The 20612-nt window shown below is 42.0% G+C and overlaps 1 protein-coding gene across 1 annotated transcript in view; it reads right to left on the bottom strand.

Moving 5' to 3' along the window:
* PLS1 (plastin 1) overlaps positions 1–20318 on the bottom strand; it is a 39811-nt gene extending 19493 nt beyond the window's left edge. Inside the window, exons 1-8 of the mRNA XM_066619860.1 lie at positions 20249–20318; positions 10753–10916; positions 8522–8651; positions 7864–7996; positions 5494–5575; positions 3295–3460; positions 2967–3109; positions 681–776 (exon numbers count right to left, since the gene is read on the bottom strand). Of these exons, the coding sequence (XP_066475957.1) occupies positions 681–776; positions 2967–3109; positions 3295–3460; positions 5494–5575; positions 7864–7996; positions 8522–8651; positions 10753–10916; positions 20249–20318 (984 nt within the window). The remainder of the gene's footprint in view (positions 1–680; positions 777–2966; positions 3110–3294; positions 3461–5493; positions 5576–7863; positions 7997–8521; positions 8652–10752; positions 10917–20248) is intronic.
* Between the last annotated feature and the right edge of the window lie 294 nt (positions 20319–20612).

Raw genomic sequence — 20612 nt, 5'->3', positions numbered from 1 at the left:
ATCAGCTAATTGCATTTGACTGAACAGCGGTATTTAAATCAGGCCTATAGAACTACCAAGCTTAATGTAGCCACAAGCCACATATAATGGCCTGCCAGATGCTTAACAGCTGCTTGTTCTTGCACTCCCGGGCAGACAACAAAAACAGTAGGTTTATCAAGTCCCTGTCAGGCCACAATATGTGGCTAGTGGACTATATGGCTAGTGAACAAATTCCAAATTGTGAAGACTTTGGTTGGACTGAAATCAAAAACTGCCAAAATGGCTGCAAGATTCAGAAAGACAAGACTGCCATCCCAAGAAAAATACTTTTGAATAAAAAGCTTTCCACAAGGGCATTACATCCTTTTCAGGAACACCAAGCATATGAAAGCACAAGCTCTTCTGTTGCAGAAGACTTCCACTGACTTTATTACAGCCACATAAATTATACAAGATTATATAATATTGTCAACAGAATTATAACTCAATCCCACATTCACAGTAGGATTTTTTTTTAAAAAAGGAAACTCCTTTTTTAAAAGCAGTATCAACTTAAAATACCAAAGTTAGTTCAAACATTTTAGATTTGGTGAAAATGCAATAAGGCAGTGTGCAGAAGGATTTCCTAGAACATTAGAGCCTTGGCCTGTGTTTGTACTCTAGATGGTTTGCAGGAGAAGAGCATTTCACACACTTACATTAAGGCCTGAAAGATCAATGGCAATGGCAGTTTCTCCACTGTCACCCCCTTTGGGTGCAATTTGGTTCAGCAGATGGTAGTAGGCTTTTGAGTCCTGAAACAAACAATACAAACCATGAACAAAACCATGAACAAAAGTCCCTGATGAACACTGACTGGCAGATACCAAGGAAAGTCAAATCACTCTTCCACTGGCTGCAACAGCACGCTTTACTTTCAGTTGCTAATTCAATAGTAAGATAACATTTTTTCAGTTCATTCTGGACAGGAGATGAATGGAAACAGCAAAGAGTACTCATGCCAAAAGTTGCCTTTTTTTTCTTTTTTAGAAACAAGGTGCCTTCTTTCTGGCATTTTTGGGGCACAATCCTAATATATAATATAATAATAATATACAGTATTTATATACCGCCTTTCTTGGTCTTTATTCAAGACTTTATTCAAGGCGGTTTACACAGGCAGGCTTATAAATCCACGCAGGGATTTTTACAAATTGAAAGAAGGTTCTCTCTTTCAAGAACCACCACATTCAAGATGTTACGCTCCGATCTGGTTTAACATTCTGGCCTCCATCCTCCCACGCTCCGAGCAGATGGAACAGCTCAGCTGCAGCTTGCCAGCTGCTTCAAGGTCGCACGGTGCCGGTGGCCTCGAACTGCCGACCTTGTGGATGTTAATCTTCAGGCAAATGGAGGCTCTACCCTCTAGACCAGACCTCCTGCCCATCCTCCTGCCAATCCTAACCAGGTCTACTCAGAAGTAAGTCTTATTTTGTTCACTGGGGCTTACTCTCAGGAAAGTATGGTTAGGATTGCAGCCTTTATGTGTTAACTTAGCCCCTTACAGACAAAGTTTACCTTTGCAATTTCTTTCAAAACAAACCTTTGCAATTTCTTTCAAGTAAATGGCAACAAGCAAAAAATAAAAAAGTGACAGGATCCTCAGGACATGGCGAGCCCATCCATGAGGCTAACCAACCTGGCTACCTCAGGCAGTGTTTTGGAGGGAGGCACCCATTTGCCTTAACTGCTCGCGCCTCTTTTTCACTCCCTGGATTAGAAAAGGAAGTGGGGGACCAAGCAGAAGAGTGAAGGAGCAGAGAGTGATGAGCTAGACCTTGGAGCATTGGTCCATGGTCACACTCCTGGATGAGGCCATTTCAGGGAGTTGTGTCATTTTTTCCCCACTGAAGTTAGAATCCTTTGTATAAAAAGGGTCTTAGAATGCATCTGGCAGCGGCATGGATGGCTACAGACAAGCCACACACAGTCCACGAGAGGAATGCATTAATAAGAGCAGGTGCCACTTCTATTTTGGGAGATGTAAGAACCTTGCTTAGCAATCTGTTTGGGGGCTTTTGCTTGTGCAAAGCTAATAAATCCTCATCTCTGTCCTCATTTTCCCTCTGGTCTGTTCCTTGTCTCTATCTCCAAAAAGAACCTTTGCTCAGGGTCTCTGAGAAGAATTTTATCAGGGGGTACAAAGTTTCTTTTGGGCCCCTTCCCAAAGGAGCAGAGGGGCAATGGGGGCAAGCAGAACAGGGGGCCAAATAAGCCAGGGGGAGGATGCTGACAGCCAGAACATGCCTGTGGTTGTGCCCCCAGCTTCATGTGCAGGCAGTGAGTTCTGGTGAGATTGGAAAATATATCCCAAGAACTATCTGGGCCCCCTCCTTTGGTCCCTGGGGCCCTTTTCTGACCCTGGGCCCGGGTACAAATTACCCCCTTTATCCCCCTCTCCTAGGCCCTGCCTTTGCCCTTCTGGCAATACAATCACCAGGTATGGGGGGGGGCAACATTTGACATGCTACCTCAGGCACCTCAGATCTCCAAGAGGAGATCTTGGGCTGATCCTGCTAAGAATATAAAAAAAAACACAAGCTGTTACAAAGTTAGTGTGCCAGTAATACAAAAAAGCCTGTTTCCTGCAGACATTGTACCATGAATGTACTGGCAAAGGGATACACTGGGCTGAGCACACCCTTTCTTTTCAACTACAAACCAGTAAATTATACAAGTAAATTATACAAGACATGGCCCAGTAGAAAATAATAGGAAGAATAAGGCTGAAAGAACAGTGGTTCGAAAGTGTGCAAGACTGCTAATTATTATGATCTGGAAAATTTAGTAATTAAAATTGTATAAGCCAAACAATTCTGAAGCAAAGGTTTGTCTCTTGGATTCTTCAAAGCTTTCATTAATTTACACAGCATTATGTGCCTTGCAGAACATTCAAAACCACTGTTTTGACTTTTTTTTTATTGGAGAGTTAGATTAGGATATACCTTAATATCTTGACTAAAATTACTGATTTTCTTCCACCCAGCATTGTTTAGATGGTAGTTAACCCAGCGAAGAAGGAGGTCTTCTGGAGACAGTTTCATTAACTGTTCCAGTTCTTCCCCATCACTTAACAAACCAATCAGAGCTGCAAAAAAGAAACAAAAAAAGCATGGTGGGAGGAACATATAAGAAGTAGTTAAAACTGCCATTTTTAATCTTATAAAACACTTTGTGGGCCTCTCTCTCACAAAGTTCAGCAAGAAAGCAGGCAAGAGGATATACTTTATTACAGATTTCAGAGCATAACGCCAGATATTCTTCATTTCTTACCTTCATTTCTAGAGATTTCAATATCAGCAAAAAGTCCAACTTTAATGATTTGCCACAGCAAACCTAACACCAGATGTGGTTTCCCTTCCTTTAGATCCTGTGATCCAATATTGACTACTGTACAGCCAATAGCTGATGCGGAATTCAATGCAAGATCTAGGTTTTCCTAAAGAAAAAAATAAAAATGAATACCTTTCTAAGGTGGTATGTTAAAAGCGTGAACTGCAGCAACTAAAATTCAAACACTACAGGTATAATAAAAATGCAAAATAATGGAGGATAGATTTCACTAGTGCAGTTTCTGGGTAAAATGGGTATGTGATGCAATATTTTGTTTGGTACACTGGTCACAAAACCAAATGGCTCTACATGCAACTGCCATTGCTATGATGCTGACTGCATTTGCCAACTTTGAGCATTAAAAATAGTACAGGTTGATTATCCCTTATCAACTGCTTGGGATGGGAAGGTGTCTGGATTTTGGAGCAATTGCATAAATATAATGAGAAATGCTTCCTCTTGCTCTTTTCACTGTTACCCATATGGATGTCTGCTGGACTCCGATATTTTTCAACAATATCTATACCAGTAAACACCACAGAGCAGAGAACAGAACTTACAGCCTGTGCCTGCACTGTATGAAGGAATGAACACAAGATCTTCTAGTATTCACACTACAGAAAGTTTTGTAAAGAGTCTTGGACAAAAATGCCTGGATTTCGGAATAGTCCGAATTTCAGATGTTTGGATAAGGGGTGATCTACCTGTACTTAGAAAATTGCTTTGTGACCCCAGAACACATGTACACTAGGATTTTCAAATCACTTTGATAATAATACAGTGCTCAAAATAGACTATAGGCCAGTGGTTCCCAAACTTTGAGCTGTGGCTCCCCAGGGAGCCACAGAAACCAGCCAGGGGAGCTGCAGAATTCTCATGAAAACTCACCGCCCTATACAGTGTATGGGATTGTAGCCCTAATGGGAAACCACGGACAATGGCCCAGTAGATCATAGGAGCCGCCAGTCAAAAGCGTTTGGTTATAGGCCATAGAAATGAATGGAGTGGCCCTTACTATATACATCTACCGCAACTGATACGATTCTGCAACTATCCCCTTTTCAATTCCCACCGATAATCACTTTGATGTGCAAAGCAGAGATGGGGGGGAGGGAAGAGGAAGAAATAATGGCATTAGTATGCGATACAAGGGCCTGAATGTAGAAACTGCTTATGGAAAAAGAGAAGTGTCCAGCTGAATCAGGGCAAACAGCTTAGTCTAGTATAGTGTAGTCCCTACTATAGGGAACAACAGAAAGTTGAAGATGAGATTTAGGAGGAGGGAAACTAAGGGCACAACCCTAAGCAGGCCTACTCAGAAGTAAGTCTTATTTTGTTCAATGTGGTTTACTCTCAGGAAAGGGAGGTTAGGACTGCAGCCTAAGGTTGAGAAGAAAGACATATCCACTAAATGTTGGAAAATATCCGCTAAACGATGAATTACAGAAGCAATCAAATGATTTCTGTGGGGTGGAGCGTTTGGGTGCTTGGGCCACAACTTTTTATAATCCATTAAGGTTGCTTACAAAAACAAATAAATTCACAAAATAGCACAGGCTGTTTGAGGAATTATTTGAAGAACAGAATACTGGTGAGCAAGGACAAGAAATAGTGCCTCCCGTCATCATGAGGTACACCCACATGGTACGAGGGAGGGGGTGGAAAAGAGGGGCACTTACAGAAGTACCATAGTCAGGATAGCAATAATTGCAAAAGCAATGAATGCCTATTATTTGGGAGATGTCTTGGTTTTTCCCAGGTACAAACCAGAAACACTTCACTTTGTAAATGTGGAATCCATGTAACAGAAGACGTACTGGAGCAATGTGCCAAACTATGAACACCAATGAAAATTAAAGCAAAACAGCTTGACAAAAATGAGTGAGAAGACCTCAGGAAGCTATTCACAATCTACAATCATGAATTTCTGAAATATTAGTTTTCAATTGGTGGTGATGTAGCCCCATTAAAACAACATAGGAACACATAAGCAGTCCAAATAACTAGGAATTCAATCATCGTGTTAATCTTATTGCACTGAAAATTCTCATGTGCAGAGGAGTTTTCAGCCCTCATCTTGTTTGTCCTTACAACAATCTTTGAGAAAGATTTACATGCTTAGGTTCATGCTGTACTTACAGAGATAGTGAATGGTGTGAGCTTCTTCTTATTAATAGCTCTCTCATCAATTGTATCTGGTTGGGATAAGTTAATCATTTTGCTAGGGAAGTAAAGGTTAATATGTAATTATATCTTACTGAAAATGATTACCAGTTTCATGCAAAAGAGAAAATCAGCCTTAATTTATTCTGACAGGGTTAAATTCTAAACTCTCCTCCATTTCCACACGCTGTAAACAAAAAATACAGAAGAATACCCCATAGCAAAAACTGTAAAACTTCGCCTGCATCCACATAGACCTACCCAGACCCTAAGCTTGGGGGGTACAAACCTTTTGGCCTGAGAGTCATAATGTGACCTACAGGTTCCATTACCAACAAATGCCTAGTTGGCAATTACCAGACGGGCAGCCCAATCCTAAGCTGCCTGCAGCATCCATAAGAACATAAGAACATAAGAACAGCCCCACTGGATCAGGCCATAGGCCCATCTAGTCCAGCTTCCTGTATCTCACAGCGGCCCACCAAATGCCCCAGGGAGCACACCAGATAACAAGAGACCTCATCCTGGTGCTCTCCCCTACATCTGGCATTCTGACTTAACCCATTCCTAAAATCAGGAGGTTGCGCATACACATCATGGCTTGTACCCCATAATGGATTTTTCCTCCAGAAACTCGTCCAATCCCCTTTTAAAGGCGTCTAGGCTAGACGCCAGCACCACATCCTGTGGCAAGGAGTTCCACAGACCGACCACGCGCTGAGTAAAGAAATATTTTCTTTTGTCTGTCCTAACCCGCCCAACACTCAATTTTAGTGGATGTCCCCTGGTTCTGGTATTATGTGAGAGTGTAAAGAGCATCTCCCTATCCACTTTGTCCATCCCCTGCATAATTTTGTATGTCTCAATCATGTCCCCCCTCAAGCGTCTCTTTTCTAGGCTGAAGAGGCCCAAACGCCGTAGCCTTTCCTCATAAGGAAGGTGCCCCAGCCCCGTAATCATCTTAGTTGCTCTCTTTTGCACCTTTTCCATTTCCACTATGTCTTTTTTGAGATGCGGCGACCAGAACTGGACACAATACTCCAGGTGTGGCCTTACCATAGATTTGTACAACGGCATTATAATACTAACCGTTTTGTTCTCAATACCCTTCCTAATGATCCCAAGCATAGAATTGGCCTTCTTCACTGCTGCCGCACATTGGGTCGACACTTTCATCGACCTGTCCACCACCACCCCAAGATCTCTCTCCTGATCTGTCACAGACAGCTCAGAACCCATCAGCCTATATCTAAAGTTTTGATTTTTTGCCCCAATGTGCATGACTTTACACTTACTGACATTGAAGCGCATCTGCCATTTTGCTGCCCATTCTGCCAGTCTGGAGAGATCCTTCTGGAGCTCCTCACAATCACTTCTGGTCTTTACCACTCGGAAAAAGTTTGGTGTCATCTGCAAACTTAGCCACTTCACTGCTCAACCCTGTCTCCAGGTCATTTATGAAGAGGTTGAAAAGCACCGGTCCCAGGACAGATCCTTGGGGCACACCGCTTTTCACCTCTCTCCATTGTGAAAATTGCCCATTGACACCCACTCTCTGCTTCCTGGCCTCCAACCAGTTCTCAATCCACGAGAGGACCTGTCCTCTAATTCCCTGACTGTGGAGTTTTTTCAGTAGCCTTTGGTGAGGGACCGTGTCAAACGCCTTCTGAAAGTCCAGATATATAATGTCCACGGGTTCTCCCGCATCCACATGCCTGTTGACCTTTTCAAAGAATTCTATAAGGTTTGTGAGGCAAGACTTACCCTTACAGAAGCCATGCTGACTCTCCCTCAGCAAGGCCTGTTCATCTATGTGTTTTGAGATCCTATCTTTGATGAGGCATTCCACCATCTTACCCGGTATAGATGTTAGGCTGACCGGCCTATAGTTTCCCAGGTCCCCCCTCTCAGGCTCAGCAGCCCCGTGGAGGGCTGCTGCTAGATCCTGCACCTCCCGAGCTACCACGGAAGGCACCTCGGGAGACCTCCAGGAGACCGCCAAGCCGTGGAACCCGGGCGACCGCCGTGTGCTAGCCCAGCTCCGGCCGGCACTGGGCTAGCTCCAGAGGGAGCCCAGTGATGAGCTCCGCAAACATATTTTAGAAATATTTCTAAAAATTTCTTTTTATTAATGAGTCTGTGGGTGACAAGAAGACCCCCAAAACAAAGATGCTGCATGATTTAAGTCACACTGAAAATGGATTTAAGACAATACATCTCTCTTAAACTTAAATCATTAACTTACGACTTAAACATTCACTTTGTATGGTTTATTCCCCATATCTTTTCACATGAAGAGTCACTAGTTAGTTTCCTTTTAATGAGTTTTTTTAATTCAAAACATACCAAAGAAGGATGCCATCAGCAAGTGACTTAAAAAGACTGTCATCTGACGGATTCATGGGGAGAAGATGTTTGCAGTCAGGATCATCTTTCAGAGTTTTATTTATCCAGTTAACAAAAGCAACTTTTTCTTCCTCTAGGAGGAAAAATAAAGTTTGTTTTCAGTACAGTCTAAATGGTAGGACATTAATATAATAAGTAGATAAATCTGCTAGTCCCTCTCCTATTGAGGTTGAACAAAAAATGATCCTCCCTTTTGGACAATCTTTTAACTATCTGAAGATGATCTGTAGACAGGCCTGGTCAGTGCCATGAATGAAAATTAGTGTGTCTAGATCTGACATGATATTTCAAATAAGATGATGAAAGACTATAATGCCTTATTTTCTGAACAACCCTACATATAAAACATATACACTTTAAAACATTTAAAATCAAACAATAATAATACTCTGAAAAGTGTATTTTTGCATTTAATCATTATTTATCTGTACTTTTTGTTCAAGGAAACACATCAGATTTGCTGGAGGGGGCAGTTAGAGTTCTTGATAAAATCCAGCAGGCCAACCTTTAAATACCAGAGCTGTAAGGATTTTTTGTAGTAAGGGTAAAAGCTGGCTTGATTTTGCAGGAAACCCTGAACAAAGGATGACTTACTGACCTGAATAAGAATGCTGTGTCCCCTCACTGGAGATTGGTGATGTTCCCCCAATTGCAGTAATCCCCTTTTTTTTGTTTATGGATTTTCTGAATGATTTGCTAATATCATTACTTTTCAATTCTTGAATAACCTGGAACAAAACAGAGGGATACAGTTTCCACATGGGATGAGGAGGGTCAGCTATTAGAAAATCATATACACAGATCAGCTCCATGGCAGAACTGCCTGTCACAATGCACCTGTGGCTGCAAGTGTGTCTTCCTGGAGTTAGCACATTTTTCAGCCAATGCCTTCAGATGCAACTGTGGATACTTTGGATCAAGTATTACTTTCTCCTTGCAAATACATCTATGTGGTAGCAAGTTTGTGCAAGATTTTTTAGCACCCAAGGAACTAGTCCAATGATAAACTTTCTACCCTTCCATTCCTTCCTATTCCACCCAGAATCAATAATCTGTTGTCCTGACCACCACAAGTTTCAGATTAGTGGGAAAGTGAACCAACTGTATGAAAAGAAGAAAGGAAGAGACAGCGGAGGAGAGAAAGGGATACTAATGAAGCGGGGTTCATTTTCCAAGCAGTAAGTCTAAATAAAAAAACAGCATTGATATGCGTCACTAGAATAAAAAAAATCCCATTGGAAAATTAATTTTTTTTAAAGGAAACATAAGAGAATATTATCTTTTCAAATTATGCTAAAACAGCTCCTCAGATTTTTTAAAAAAGATGCAAATGAGTTTAGAAGCATTTTACATTATGATTATCAGCTGTATAATAACCAATCAACTATGCAGCCATTAAGTGCTCTTCCTTTTCAGGCATTACTGAAGATTGCTAATTACAGCCCACAGGGCATTTTCTCCCGTCATGCCATTTAATTGTTCTAGCCATTCCTCTATCTTGAGAGATCTTTGGAAAATGTCATCTTTTGATAGGCTACCAGTCCAATTCTAACCAATTTTCCAGTGTCAATGCAGCTGCAATGCAGTCCTAAGGTAAAGAAACAAATGTTCCTGTATCTTCTGGAAGCCTCTATGACTAGCCCCCCCCCCCCCGGCAGGATGCAGCATACGGCCTGTTGGCACAGCTGTATTGGCACTGGAAAGTTAGTTAGGATTGGGCTGTACATTTCTAGCTCATTATTAAAATGCTCTACTTTTTCAGATAGTATTTTCAGACATTCTAAAATCACCCCAGAGCATTTTATTTTTCACAAGGCAATAGTTAATTTGGACTGATTTTTGTACTATCTCCTTGATAACTAAAAGCAGAGTTATCTTATTGGTTCTGGGCAGTGGCGTCACTAGGGCATACATTACCTGGTGCGGAAGGCCAGCACATTACCCCAAGATGGACCTCTTCCCATGCAGTGGGCAGGGCAATGTCCCAAGCAGTGGGCGTAGTGATAGACCATGCCCCTGCTGGCTTTTTGGCTATAACTTTTGATTGACTAGAAATATTTCAACAAGGTTTGTTCCATTACATTCTGCATGAAATTATGCATCAATTGATATATAACATAATGGTATTATTCAAAAATACTAATATTTTAAAAATTTTGGCAAGTAGTGGTGTCACCCTCTTCCCCATGCACGTCACCTGGTGTGGCCCGCACCCCCTAGCAACAGCACTGATTCTGGGTTGCTACTAAACATTTTTGAAACAGCCTTCCAAAACTACCCAGAGAGGTGCTTTTTATGTATTAATTCAAAAATGCAGCAATGTTAGTCTGTTATAGTTTTTGTTAAAACAGATACCTATGGTGCCCAAGACCAAAAAATGTATTGCAGTCTGATCTTTCATAGGCAAGAACCTTTTTTATCAACTGAATCCAATATAGCTTTTTCTGTTAATCCTCAAAACTGCTACTTTTACAATACCTTTGTGGTGTTTCTGTCACAAAGGTACCTTGCTCTCAGCAAACCCAACAGCATAGTTGAACAGGTGAACACCAGTGAAAGTTACAGAAGGAGTGAAACTCCTACAGCCATTCATGGATTAATATTAATTAATTATACAAGCAAATCAGTCCTTTTACTGCTCACATTCCTGGTGCAGAAATGTGAGCGGTACACACCTCTACATGAAGCGTAAGGCAAAACAAGAGTATATAACGCAATATGCTTTTAAAAGTACAATTTCATAATGACTTACACTTCATCTATAATCTACTAGTACCAAACCAGTTCATTCTGGGTTAAACACATAGGCTGAGTGAACAGCTTACTTACTGATACAAACTCCTCAAAGTTGATTTTGCCATCTTTGTTGTTATCTGTCACAGCTATAATTTTTTCTACAATTTCTCGCACTCTGTAGCCAGGTAGGGGAAGGCTTGCTTCTTTGAAAAGGTCTTGAAGTTCGTAATCACTGACATATCCACTGTTATCAATATCTGTAAATGTAAAATGTGATCAGTAAGGCTGTCACCTGTTTAAAGAAACATTACAACACAATCCTATGCATATTTATTCTGAAATAAGTCCCTCTGGGTTTAATGGGCCTTCATCCCAGGAAACCATACATAGGATTGCAGTTTAAGTCAATTAGGGCCCAATCCAAATCTGTACTTGAGCAGACACAACTCCCTTGCGCTAGCCCAGGAGTATCGCAGAAGGGCTCTAAAGCACTTTTGTGACAATGTAACTGCAGGGAGGTCAGCGCACAGGGACCTATTAGCGATGTAGAGCCCTAATGGACTTAGTAACTGATGGCAGGCAGCTGTAACACTCTTCTCAGTGAGGCATAGCAATAGCTATCATTCTCCATCATACTCCCAACAGTGTCAGCAGGTTTGTTGGGTGCTGGTGGGCAAATGGCTGGTGCAGAACCAAATAGCCCCATGTAGGGCTTTCAGGCTCAGGACGGGGGTTAGGATATTGTGGAGGCCTCCTCCCACCATCCCCACCCCATCCTGCCCCACAATACCCCCTTCCTGCCTCCATTCCACTCTCCCCCCCCCCACCCTTCCACAGCACTTATCTGCCCCGGTGGCCATCAGGCAGGATGAAGCGCCCACAGGACAGCACAGGCCTTCCCACTAGTGCATCTTACTCTCAGAGTGTTGAAAAGCGCTTTACAGTACTTTTACAACACCCCATGCTACACAACAGCTGCTGCCCTGGTAGTCATCAACCATAGGATTGGGTTGCAAGTCACAGTAGGTCCAGAATAACACTCACAGTGATTGTTTTTGTCCCTGAAAATTCTCAGTGCTTGTAATACCACTGCTAAACCTTTTTTAAATCCAAGATTAAAAGGATGTACTCAACTGACACTTCATCCCAAGAATCTTCATCTATCCTAGGCCACAACTTGGCAAGGGGTCCCCAGCCCTGCAAAGCAGGTGGTGTAACTGGAAGAGTCAAGAGGACCTTAGTTGGCCCTTGGCACACACCAACCTCAGCTACAGCATTTATCCTCACAGAAGACAGAGGAAGTTACCTCCCAGTCAAGTTGAGAATACATTCTCCCACTTACAACTAGGGCAACATCTCTCCAGTCCTGCCAAGTGGGTTGTATAAAGGGAGTGACTGACCTTAGTTGGTCTCCCCTGCAGTCTTCCCTTAGCCTCACAACTTCTGTCAAAGTTTTTAGTTAATGTTGGCTGATAAATGTTACTTCCTGGCTAGGATCAGATGCAACCATATGACTCAGTGGCGTAGCTAAGGGGGTGCAAAGGGTAGCAGTTGCACCGGGCATCAAGCTTTAGGGGGGCAACAAGCTGAGCTTCACTAGTGACCAAAATTGCGAAAATCTTGGTATGTATGAATAATACCTTCATGTTATATATCATTGGAAAGGTAATTTAATGCAGAATGCAATGAAAGAAACTGCATTGGAATATCTGTATTCTATCAAAAGTTATGACCAATTAAGCGGAAAATGAAAACATAATTGCCTTATGGAACTAAAAGTGGATTTCCTTAACTCCAAACTGACCAATGAGACTGATTGTTCTGAGAGCCAGTGATATGTTATAATGTTATTGACATGTTGCAATGACATGTTATCATGATACAGCATGAAACCAATAAGGTGTTAATACGAGTCAGCTCTCATTTCCATGTATCATAATACAGTTACTCCTGCTAACTGGGTAAAAGGCACTTTTTCAAGTGGTGCCCCTCTTATATTTAGCAAAGGGAAAATAACCATCCCTCTTCATCCCAGCACAGTGTCTCGAACCTATCAGGCACACTTTTTATTTATTTACTTAATTTGGTTTTGTCTTGGTGGAGCTCCAAATCTTCTTTAATCCCAGGTAGCAGATAGATGCCTTAGCTATGCTACTGACTGGGGGGAGGCAGCAGAGCAATGAGGTGGCAAGCTGCTGGGGGGAGGAGGTGGGTTCCTCCTCACTTTGTAAAAAGTCAGGGTGTGACATCACTTCCAGGGCAACATTTTGAGCTTGGCATCGGGCTACATGATCATTAGCTACGCCACTGATATGACTCTTTTTACTTTAAACATGTTCTGCTTGCATTTGTAATTAAAACAGATGTTACAGATTCCGAAAGCCTCCAGACCTCTTTCTTATCCAAAGGAAACAGATCTCTGTGGTGCTGATTGGACATCTCACCACTTTGCCACAGTGGAGAGTATGCAACAGTATAAAACAGAACAACCTAAACAAGAGCTGTTAGTATTGCCATCTTGAAAAGCAGGTAGCAAAGATGTTAGAATCATGTCTGGTTTTAAAAATCCAACATTAAGTACATTGGATGTAATCCAAAGTGTTGTATGTGATGTTTCATATGTGCACAATGCTTCCTTCCAGCAGAAATTCCCACCACCCGCATGTAACTCAAAAGTCTCACAGAACCGCTCCCATAAAGCACAAGGGATAATTTCTAGAAAGAAACATTTGTCTCTATGCATACACAGAAGCTCACAGGCTCCTATGAATCCTTGCCTTTATTTTATTCTGAGATGCTTTCCCCCCCTAGAAGCCAGGTGACCAAGCCGTAAAATCCGTGCACATTCAGCACCAATTTGTGTCATTCTTGAACTGGAGCATAAAGGACTATGGGATTGGTTGAAGTAAATGATTCTTTACTCCAAGCCTGTACTCCTTGCTACTTGACCCCCTTCTCAGAAGATTAAAGTCAAAACTGTGCTAAGGCATGTTGCATACTATTATTACAGGTATCTACATACTGCTTTACAAGTTCACAAAGTGGTTTACATTGTAAAATAAATCAATAAATGGTTCCCTGTCCCCAAAGGGCTCACAATCTAAAACCACCACCACCAGTAACAGCTACTGAAAAAGATGCCATGCTGGGGCAAAGAGGGATAGTTGCTCTCCCCCTGCAAAATATAAATATTCTTTGAAAGGTGCCTCTTTGTCCAGTTAGCAAGGGCTCAGTACAGTATATGTACTGTAGGAACATACAAAGTGTGAGTGATCAGTACTGTTAACACGGATTGGCAGTCGCTCTCCAAGCATTCAGACAGGAATTTCTCTCTGCCCTACCTGGGGATCACTATGACCTTCTGCAAGCAAAGCAGGTCCAACTGAGCTATAGTCTTTCCCCATTGTCCCCGTGCATGTTAAATGCTGTTCTGTCAGATTTGAATGGTTGTGACACATTTGCCAAAAAGGTTGGCCACCATTGTCTTAAAGCAGGGGTGGGCAAACTTTCAACTTGAGGGATCCCGGACCTTAACAATTTTGTAGGAGACAGAATTTCAGCAGGGGCATTTCTGAGATGACAAGCTGCTCTTGCTGAAATTCCCTCTTCTATATAATTGTTAAAGGTTCGGGATCCCTAAAGTTGAAAGTTTGCCCACCTGTGTCTTAAAGCACGAATATTTAACATTTGTTTTCTGTACACTCTTGAAGAGAACGTTTAAAAAGAGTAAACAAACCATGGTTTCCCATATTATATTCTTAGTGACAGACCCTCCTGCAATCTACAGAGGAGATAAGGTTGTGTTTCCATTGCAGTTTCCACTGTGTTTTCCACTGTAGTATTTCCTAATCTCACATGAGGCTTAACGAAAGCTTCATGATAGTAACTACTGTATATTTTAAGTGACTTTATCAAAAGCATTAGTAAGATTTCAAGAACGAAGAACAGGACAGGTTTTTAAAATATATATAATCACAATACACGTAGCTTTGTAAAGTATTACTGCTAGCACTGAAGTATGGGGGATCCCCATATCCACAGATTCAGTTATCCATGGATTGGGTCCACAGGGGCACTCTGCATGTGCCTCCTCCGGGGCTTCCCCAGGCCTCTCAATGTCTTATAAGGCATTAAAAGCACTTTGGGTTTCTCTGCGAAACTAGAGGTCAGGTGTTTTCAGCTGCTGAGTTCAGTCTGAGCCCAGCAGAGGCCATAGACAGTCATCTGCAGCCTCTGCTGAGCTCAGAAACTCCTCCAGAGGAGAGAGAAGCTGGGCTCCCCTTGCCTCCAGAGCAGCAGTTTTCAACTAGTGTGCTGCGAGGCAGCCTCAGGTGTGCCAGGGGGCAGAGGAGGCAGGCAGCAGCCTAGAGCGGGAGAAGCGATTGCTTTGACCCTCACGCAGCAGCAAAAAAGGAGCAGTGCAGCTGATTTGCATCTCCTGCTGTGAGCAAGGGGAAGGCTGCAACCCAATCCTCATTTACCTGGAAGTAAGTCCCGTTGACTATTATGGGGCTTACTTCTGAGTAGACACGCCTAGGATTGGGTATGAAGTCCCTTGTTGCCTGCCCCAGTGCTGTTTGGGCAGCCAAAGGAGCCTGGAGGAGGTCTGGGTGGAGTGAGTGAGGGGAGCCAGGGGCAGGCAAGCAGGTTGGAAGCCAGTGAGTCTGCTGAGGCCACCAGCCTAAGAATGGGCTGGCTTGGCTCAAGGTCCACGAAAGAAAGTCCCTTCTCCTTGCCACAGTTGCCTGCAGCTTCCCAAAGCGACCCTCCCTGCCTTTCTTTTGCCTTTCAGAGGAAGGTCGCTGGGCCACAATCCTAGCCACACTTCCCTGGGAGTAAGCCCCACTGACTATAATGGGGCTTACTTCTGAGAAGACATGCCTAGGCTGGGCTCTCAGGTTTCTCTCCTAGCCCCACTTTCCTGGGAGCAAGCCCCATTGACTGTAAGGGGACTTACTTCTGAGTAGACACACTTGGGATTGGGCTTTTGGTAACACTTTTTTCTGAAATACAGTAGCAGGCAATTGGCAGTGGGGGGAGAAAATGTGAGGCAAGTGATTCTGGACCTTGGGAAGGTGGGGATGAGTGAGGGGAGGGACAGTAGGAGAGGTGCTAACTGCAATTATGAGAGGAGGGGGAATGTGCCAGTGGGAGGGGGTGGGGTGGGGGAGAGGAGGAGACAGAAGTGCCAATTGCCTGTTCGTGTATGTGAACAGCCCAATCCTAGGCATGTCTACTCAGAAGTAAGACCCACAGGAACATTCCCCTCCAATGTCCACCCTAATCTTTGGCTGCAATCCTAACCACACTTTCCTAAGAGTATGCCCCATTGAACAAAATAGGACTTACTTCTGAGTAGACCTGGTTAGGATTGTGCCCTTTTGTCATGTAATGATTTAATTGTATTAATTATATTAATTAAAAATTAATTATATTGCAGTAATTTAATGTAAGTAAAAAAAACTGGGAATGTGCCTTGACAATTTTAGTGCCTTGACAGTGTGCAGTGAGCTGAAAAAGGCTGAAAATGGCTGCTCCAGAGGGTCCAGACCAGGGGTGCCCAAACCCCGGCCCTGGGGCCACTTGCGGCCCTTGAGGCCCCAGTCTCCAATGAGCCTCCAGCCCTCTGGAGATTTGTTGGAGCCCACACTGGCAATACGCAACTGCTCTCAGCATGAGGGCGACTGTTTGACGTCTCACGTGAGCTGTGGATGAGGACTCCCTCCACTGCTTGTTGTTTCATGTCTGTGACGCAGCAGCAGCAGCAAAGGAAAGGCCAGCCTTGCTTTGTGCAAGGCCTTTTATAGGCCTTGAGCTATTGCAAGACCTTCATTCATTCATATAAGTTCATCTTTAATATAGTCTTCTATGTAAACATTATGGAACTCCCTTCCCCTTGACTTGAGAATGGCTCCCTCTCTTGAGACTTTTCGGCAAGGCCTGAAGACATTTTTGTTTAAAGAAGCCTTCTGAGTGCATGGCCTTTTTAAACATCTTTTCTGTATTTTTTTAGTATTTTTACAGGCCTGATTCCTCTGATTTGCTACGTTTTGCTCTTTTTATCTGACTTTTTATGTGACTATGGTTTTTATGGGTATATGTTAATGTGTTTTTAATATGTTTTTATTTGTGGTTAAATTATGTTTTTAATCTGTTTTTAATATGTTGTGAGCCACCCTGGGTCCCTTTGGGGAGAAGGGCGGCATATAAATAAAGTTTATTTATTATTTATTATTATTATTATTATTATTATGTAAATTTATTCAAATTTTAAATGTAAATTAATTCTTTTTTTCCCCCAGCCCCCAACACAGTGTCAGAGAGGCGATGCAGCCCTCCTGCCAAAAACTTTGGACACCCTTGGTCCAGACCATGGGAACAGTGTTTGCCCATATCCGCAGTTCCAGCTATCCACAGGGGGTTCCGGAACAGAAACTGTGCGGAAAAGGGGGTATACCCATACTAAATTTTTAACTCTAACCCTCTCTCTTTTTTTTTTAGGATGCAATCCTATACACACTTTCTTGAGAGTGACTCCCATTGAACACAAAGGGACTTTCGAGTAAACCTGTATAGGATTGTACTGTCTTCTATAAACACAATGGATTGTGGGTAGTTTCTGTAAAGTAGAAAATATCCTGACTGTATAACCCATGCTGCCCTATTCCATTTCTGTAAGCTCAGCTTTCACTGAAGTATAGGGAATGAAAATAAGAACACAATATATTCATTGTTTGCAACTCTGCCTATCAGTGATATAGAGATGAAAAACAAGGGATATATAGAATTTAGAAGGGTAAATACTTTCAGAAAACTTGCAAATTCTTGCAAGTCCTCAAATTTGCAATAAGTATTTAGAAGGAAGAAAACACAAGATAGTCTCAATTAAGGATAGTACTGATTTGTCTAGTTTTAAATTAACAGAGAAATAGCCTTAATTGCAAAGTTCCTAAAGACGATAACACATTAAATTGAGTTATTTATTAACAGTACTTGCTACAAAACAAGGTTCATCATCTTTGATTTGCAAATCTAGTGGAGGGTGAGGGGAAAAACCCAAATCATTAATTCACAAATGCCTGATTGCTTTGGTTTAGGTCTAATTATAAATATATTAGGTTATATAAATATATATATATAAATATTAGGTTAGAAAAGTTTATTGCAAACAAAGTCTGATATGGATTGAGCCCTTTTGTGTCGCAATATATGATTGCTACCAATAAAAAGCCAGCCAAAATTTATCAAAAACAGTGGTTCCCAAACTGGTGAGTTGTGACTGACCAGCCTGGGAAGCACTTGTCCCTGGCCCCTTAAGGGGCAGGGAGGAGGGAAATCGCACATCTGCCAGAGACAGAGGGGGATTTTTTTCACTTACCTCCACCAGTGCCAGCCCTTAGGAATGCAGAAGGCCCCACAGGTGACTCTGCAGAGCTCCCCAGGCCTTAGAAAAGTTAAAGTGGTTTCTGATAGCTATTTTTACCTTTTCTAAGGCTTTGAGAGCCCTGCAGAGGTATCTGCGGGGCTCGGCATACCCCCTCAGAGGCTAGCACTGGCAGAGGTAAGTGAAACCCCCTTTGTACCTATCAGCGACATGATCCTGGGGAGCATGTCGCTGTCTTCTCCCCACCCCCACAAAGTCTTAGTAGTTCCCAATCTTCCAAAGAGAAGTTTGGGAACCACTGATCTAAAACACACTCCTTTCTCTTTGCTGATGTGCTGTGTCACTTCCAGACTGTTCCCTCAATTATGTCTTTCTTCTGTGTCACTCACTTATTTCCTATAATTCCACCTAAGTTAAGAGATTTGCCATAATGTTGCAGCAATCTGCTGAGGAGGAAATAAAAGTGAAACTACAGAGTATACAACCCCTGCTAACTGGTTAAGAGGCACTTTTTCAAGTGGGTGCTCTTCTTTTATTTAGCAGGGGGAGAGTAACTGGCCCACCTCACCCCAGCAGTGTCTGTTCTAGTGGCTGTCTGCTGGTATTCTTTTGCCTCTTTTTAGATTGTGAGCCCTTTTGGGACAGGGAGCCATTAGATATTTGATTTTCTCTGTAAACCGCTTTGTGAACTTTTGTTGAAAAGCGGTATATAAATACTGTTGTTGTTGTTGTATATATTTTAAAAATAAAACTGGTAGCCTGTTTTTACCTCCAGGCAGAAAGACAAGCTTAGACAGTGTACCATGGTTACTTTAGTTTCAAAAAAGATATTTATTATCTTTTTATTTTGTCTCATGCTGAAGAAGTATAATGCCAACCACATACTAAGCAAATCTAATTAACACAGTTATAGCAAAGGCCTTGGCAACTGACGGGTTCCTCCAGGGAAAAAGTTCACTACTTGTTTTCAGACATATGATTGCCCTTCAAATACAATATTAAATAAAATAAATGGTTGACTTTAGTGGAAATGTTGGAACCAATCTCTGCTATAACATGTGAAGCAGTTCTTAGCATGTCTCTGTTAAAACATGTGAAGCAGTTCTTAGTGGATCTACAGATGGAAAAGTATGATAGTCTGAAGAAAGAATTCTCCCAAATTCACCAAAAGGGAATCATTTCAGATGGGTTAGGCCAGTGGTTCTCACACATTTTGCAATAGCACCCACTTTTTAGAATGAGAATCTGTGAGGACCTACTTGAAGTGATGTCATGACCAGAAGTGACATCTTCAAACAGGAACATTTTTAACAATCCTAGGCTGCAATCCTACCCACACATACCCAGGAACAATTGACTATCATTGTTAAAAGAATATACATAGTAGCTTGTTAAAAGTACAGGTCTGAAACACTGCCCCAATGCAGTCACAGACAATGGTAGCATCAAGTCTAATATATTAAAAATAAAATATTGGCATGAATGGGGACCCACCTGAAATTGACTTGAGGCCCACTGTGGGTTCCAACCCACAGTTTGAAAAACACTGAGCTAGACAAAGATACCATGGTGTGTTTTCTGTGAATTCATGGTCCACGGATGTTTTAATAATTGGTTTTATTAAGAAGGTTGTATACAACTTCCTCTTAACACAGGCCTGCAGCAGGGTTCCTCATAGGTCAAAGTAAGAAAGGAGGAACCTGCAGCTGGATTGCCTGAGCAAACATTGCACAGTTAATTTATTGCTCCTAAATATAGCACCAAAATTCTATGGAATGAACTTCAACAGCTATACAGTTCTATGGATGTTCAACAGATATATGTAAGATTCCCAAAGGAGCAGGTATTTTAATTCATTTGTAACAACTGTCGTATCTCAAAATAAATTTAGAAAAGTTACAACACCACTCTGTCATTTTGGGGGGGGGGGGGAAGCAAAGATTTACCAGTAAATTCATAGCTAACCCATCTAAGTTCTTATAACTTTGTCATTCAGTGTATAGAATAATCTAGCTGGCCAGAAATATAGGAATTCTTGGGGAAAAAAATCGTATGTGTCTTGAAACTAAGGAGTTGGTGGTGGTGGAAAGACTGCCTAATGAAATGCACAAGGGTGGGAGGAGAGGTTTAACTCTCTCTCTCTGGCATACCTGTTTCCCCAACCTTGAAACAGGTCAATATCTGCAGGAGTTCTGTATTACATACCTATTTTACTGAATGCTTCTTTTAGCTCTTCCAATTCTTCACGAGAAATTGTGGTTATGTTATTTTCCATCTTTCAGTTGCCAGGCCAGTCGTTTTCAGGTCTTTAATCCTAAGAATAAGCAACAAAGCATATCACAAAGTATTTCATAGAAAAATGAAGTTAGTGAACCACATAACCATTAGGGAAAGTACTCTGTCACATCTATTATACAGTCTGGTATGAACTCCAATCTATAGTACTTGGAGTATAGATTAGTAACATCTATCTTAGGGCGCAATCCTAACCCCTTATGTCAGTGCTTTCCAGCACTGACATTAGGGCAATGCAGCTCTGAGGTAAGGGGACAAACATTCCTTACTTTGA

The sequence above is a fragment of the Tiliqua scincoides genome, chromosome 3 (assembly GCF_035046505.1).
Source record: "Tiliqua scincoides isolate rTilSci1 chromosome 3, rTilSci1.hap2, whole genome shotgun sequence".
NCBI lineage: Eukaryota > Metazoa > Chordata > Lepidosauria > Squamata > Scincidae > Tiliqua > Tiliqua scincoides.
This window is presented reverse-complemented; position numbering and strand designations above follow the sequence as displayed.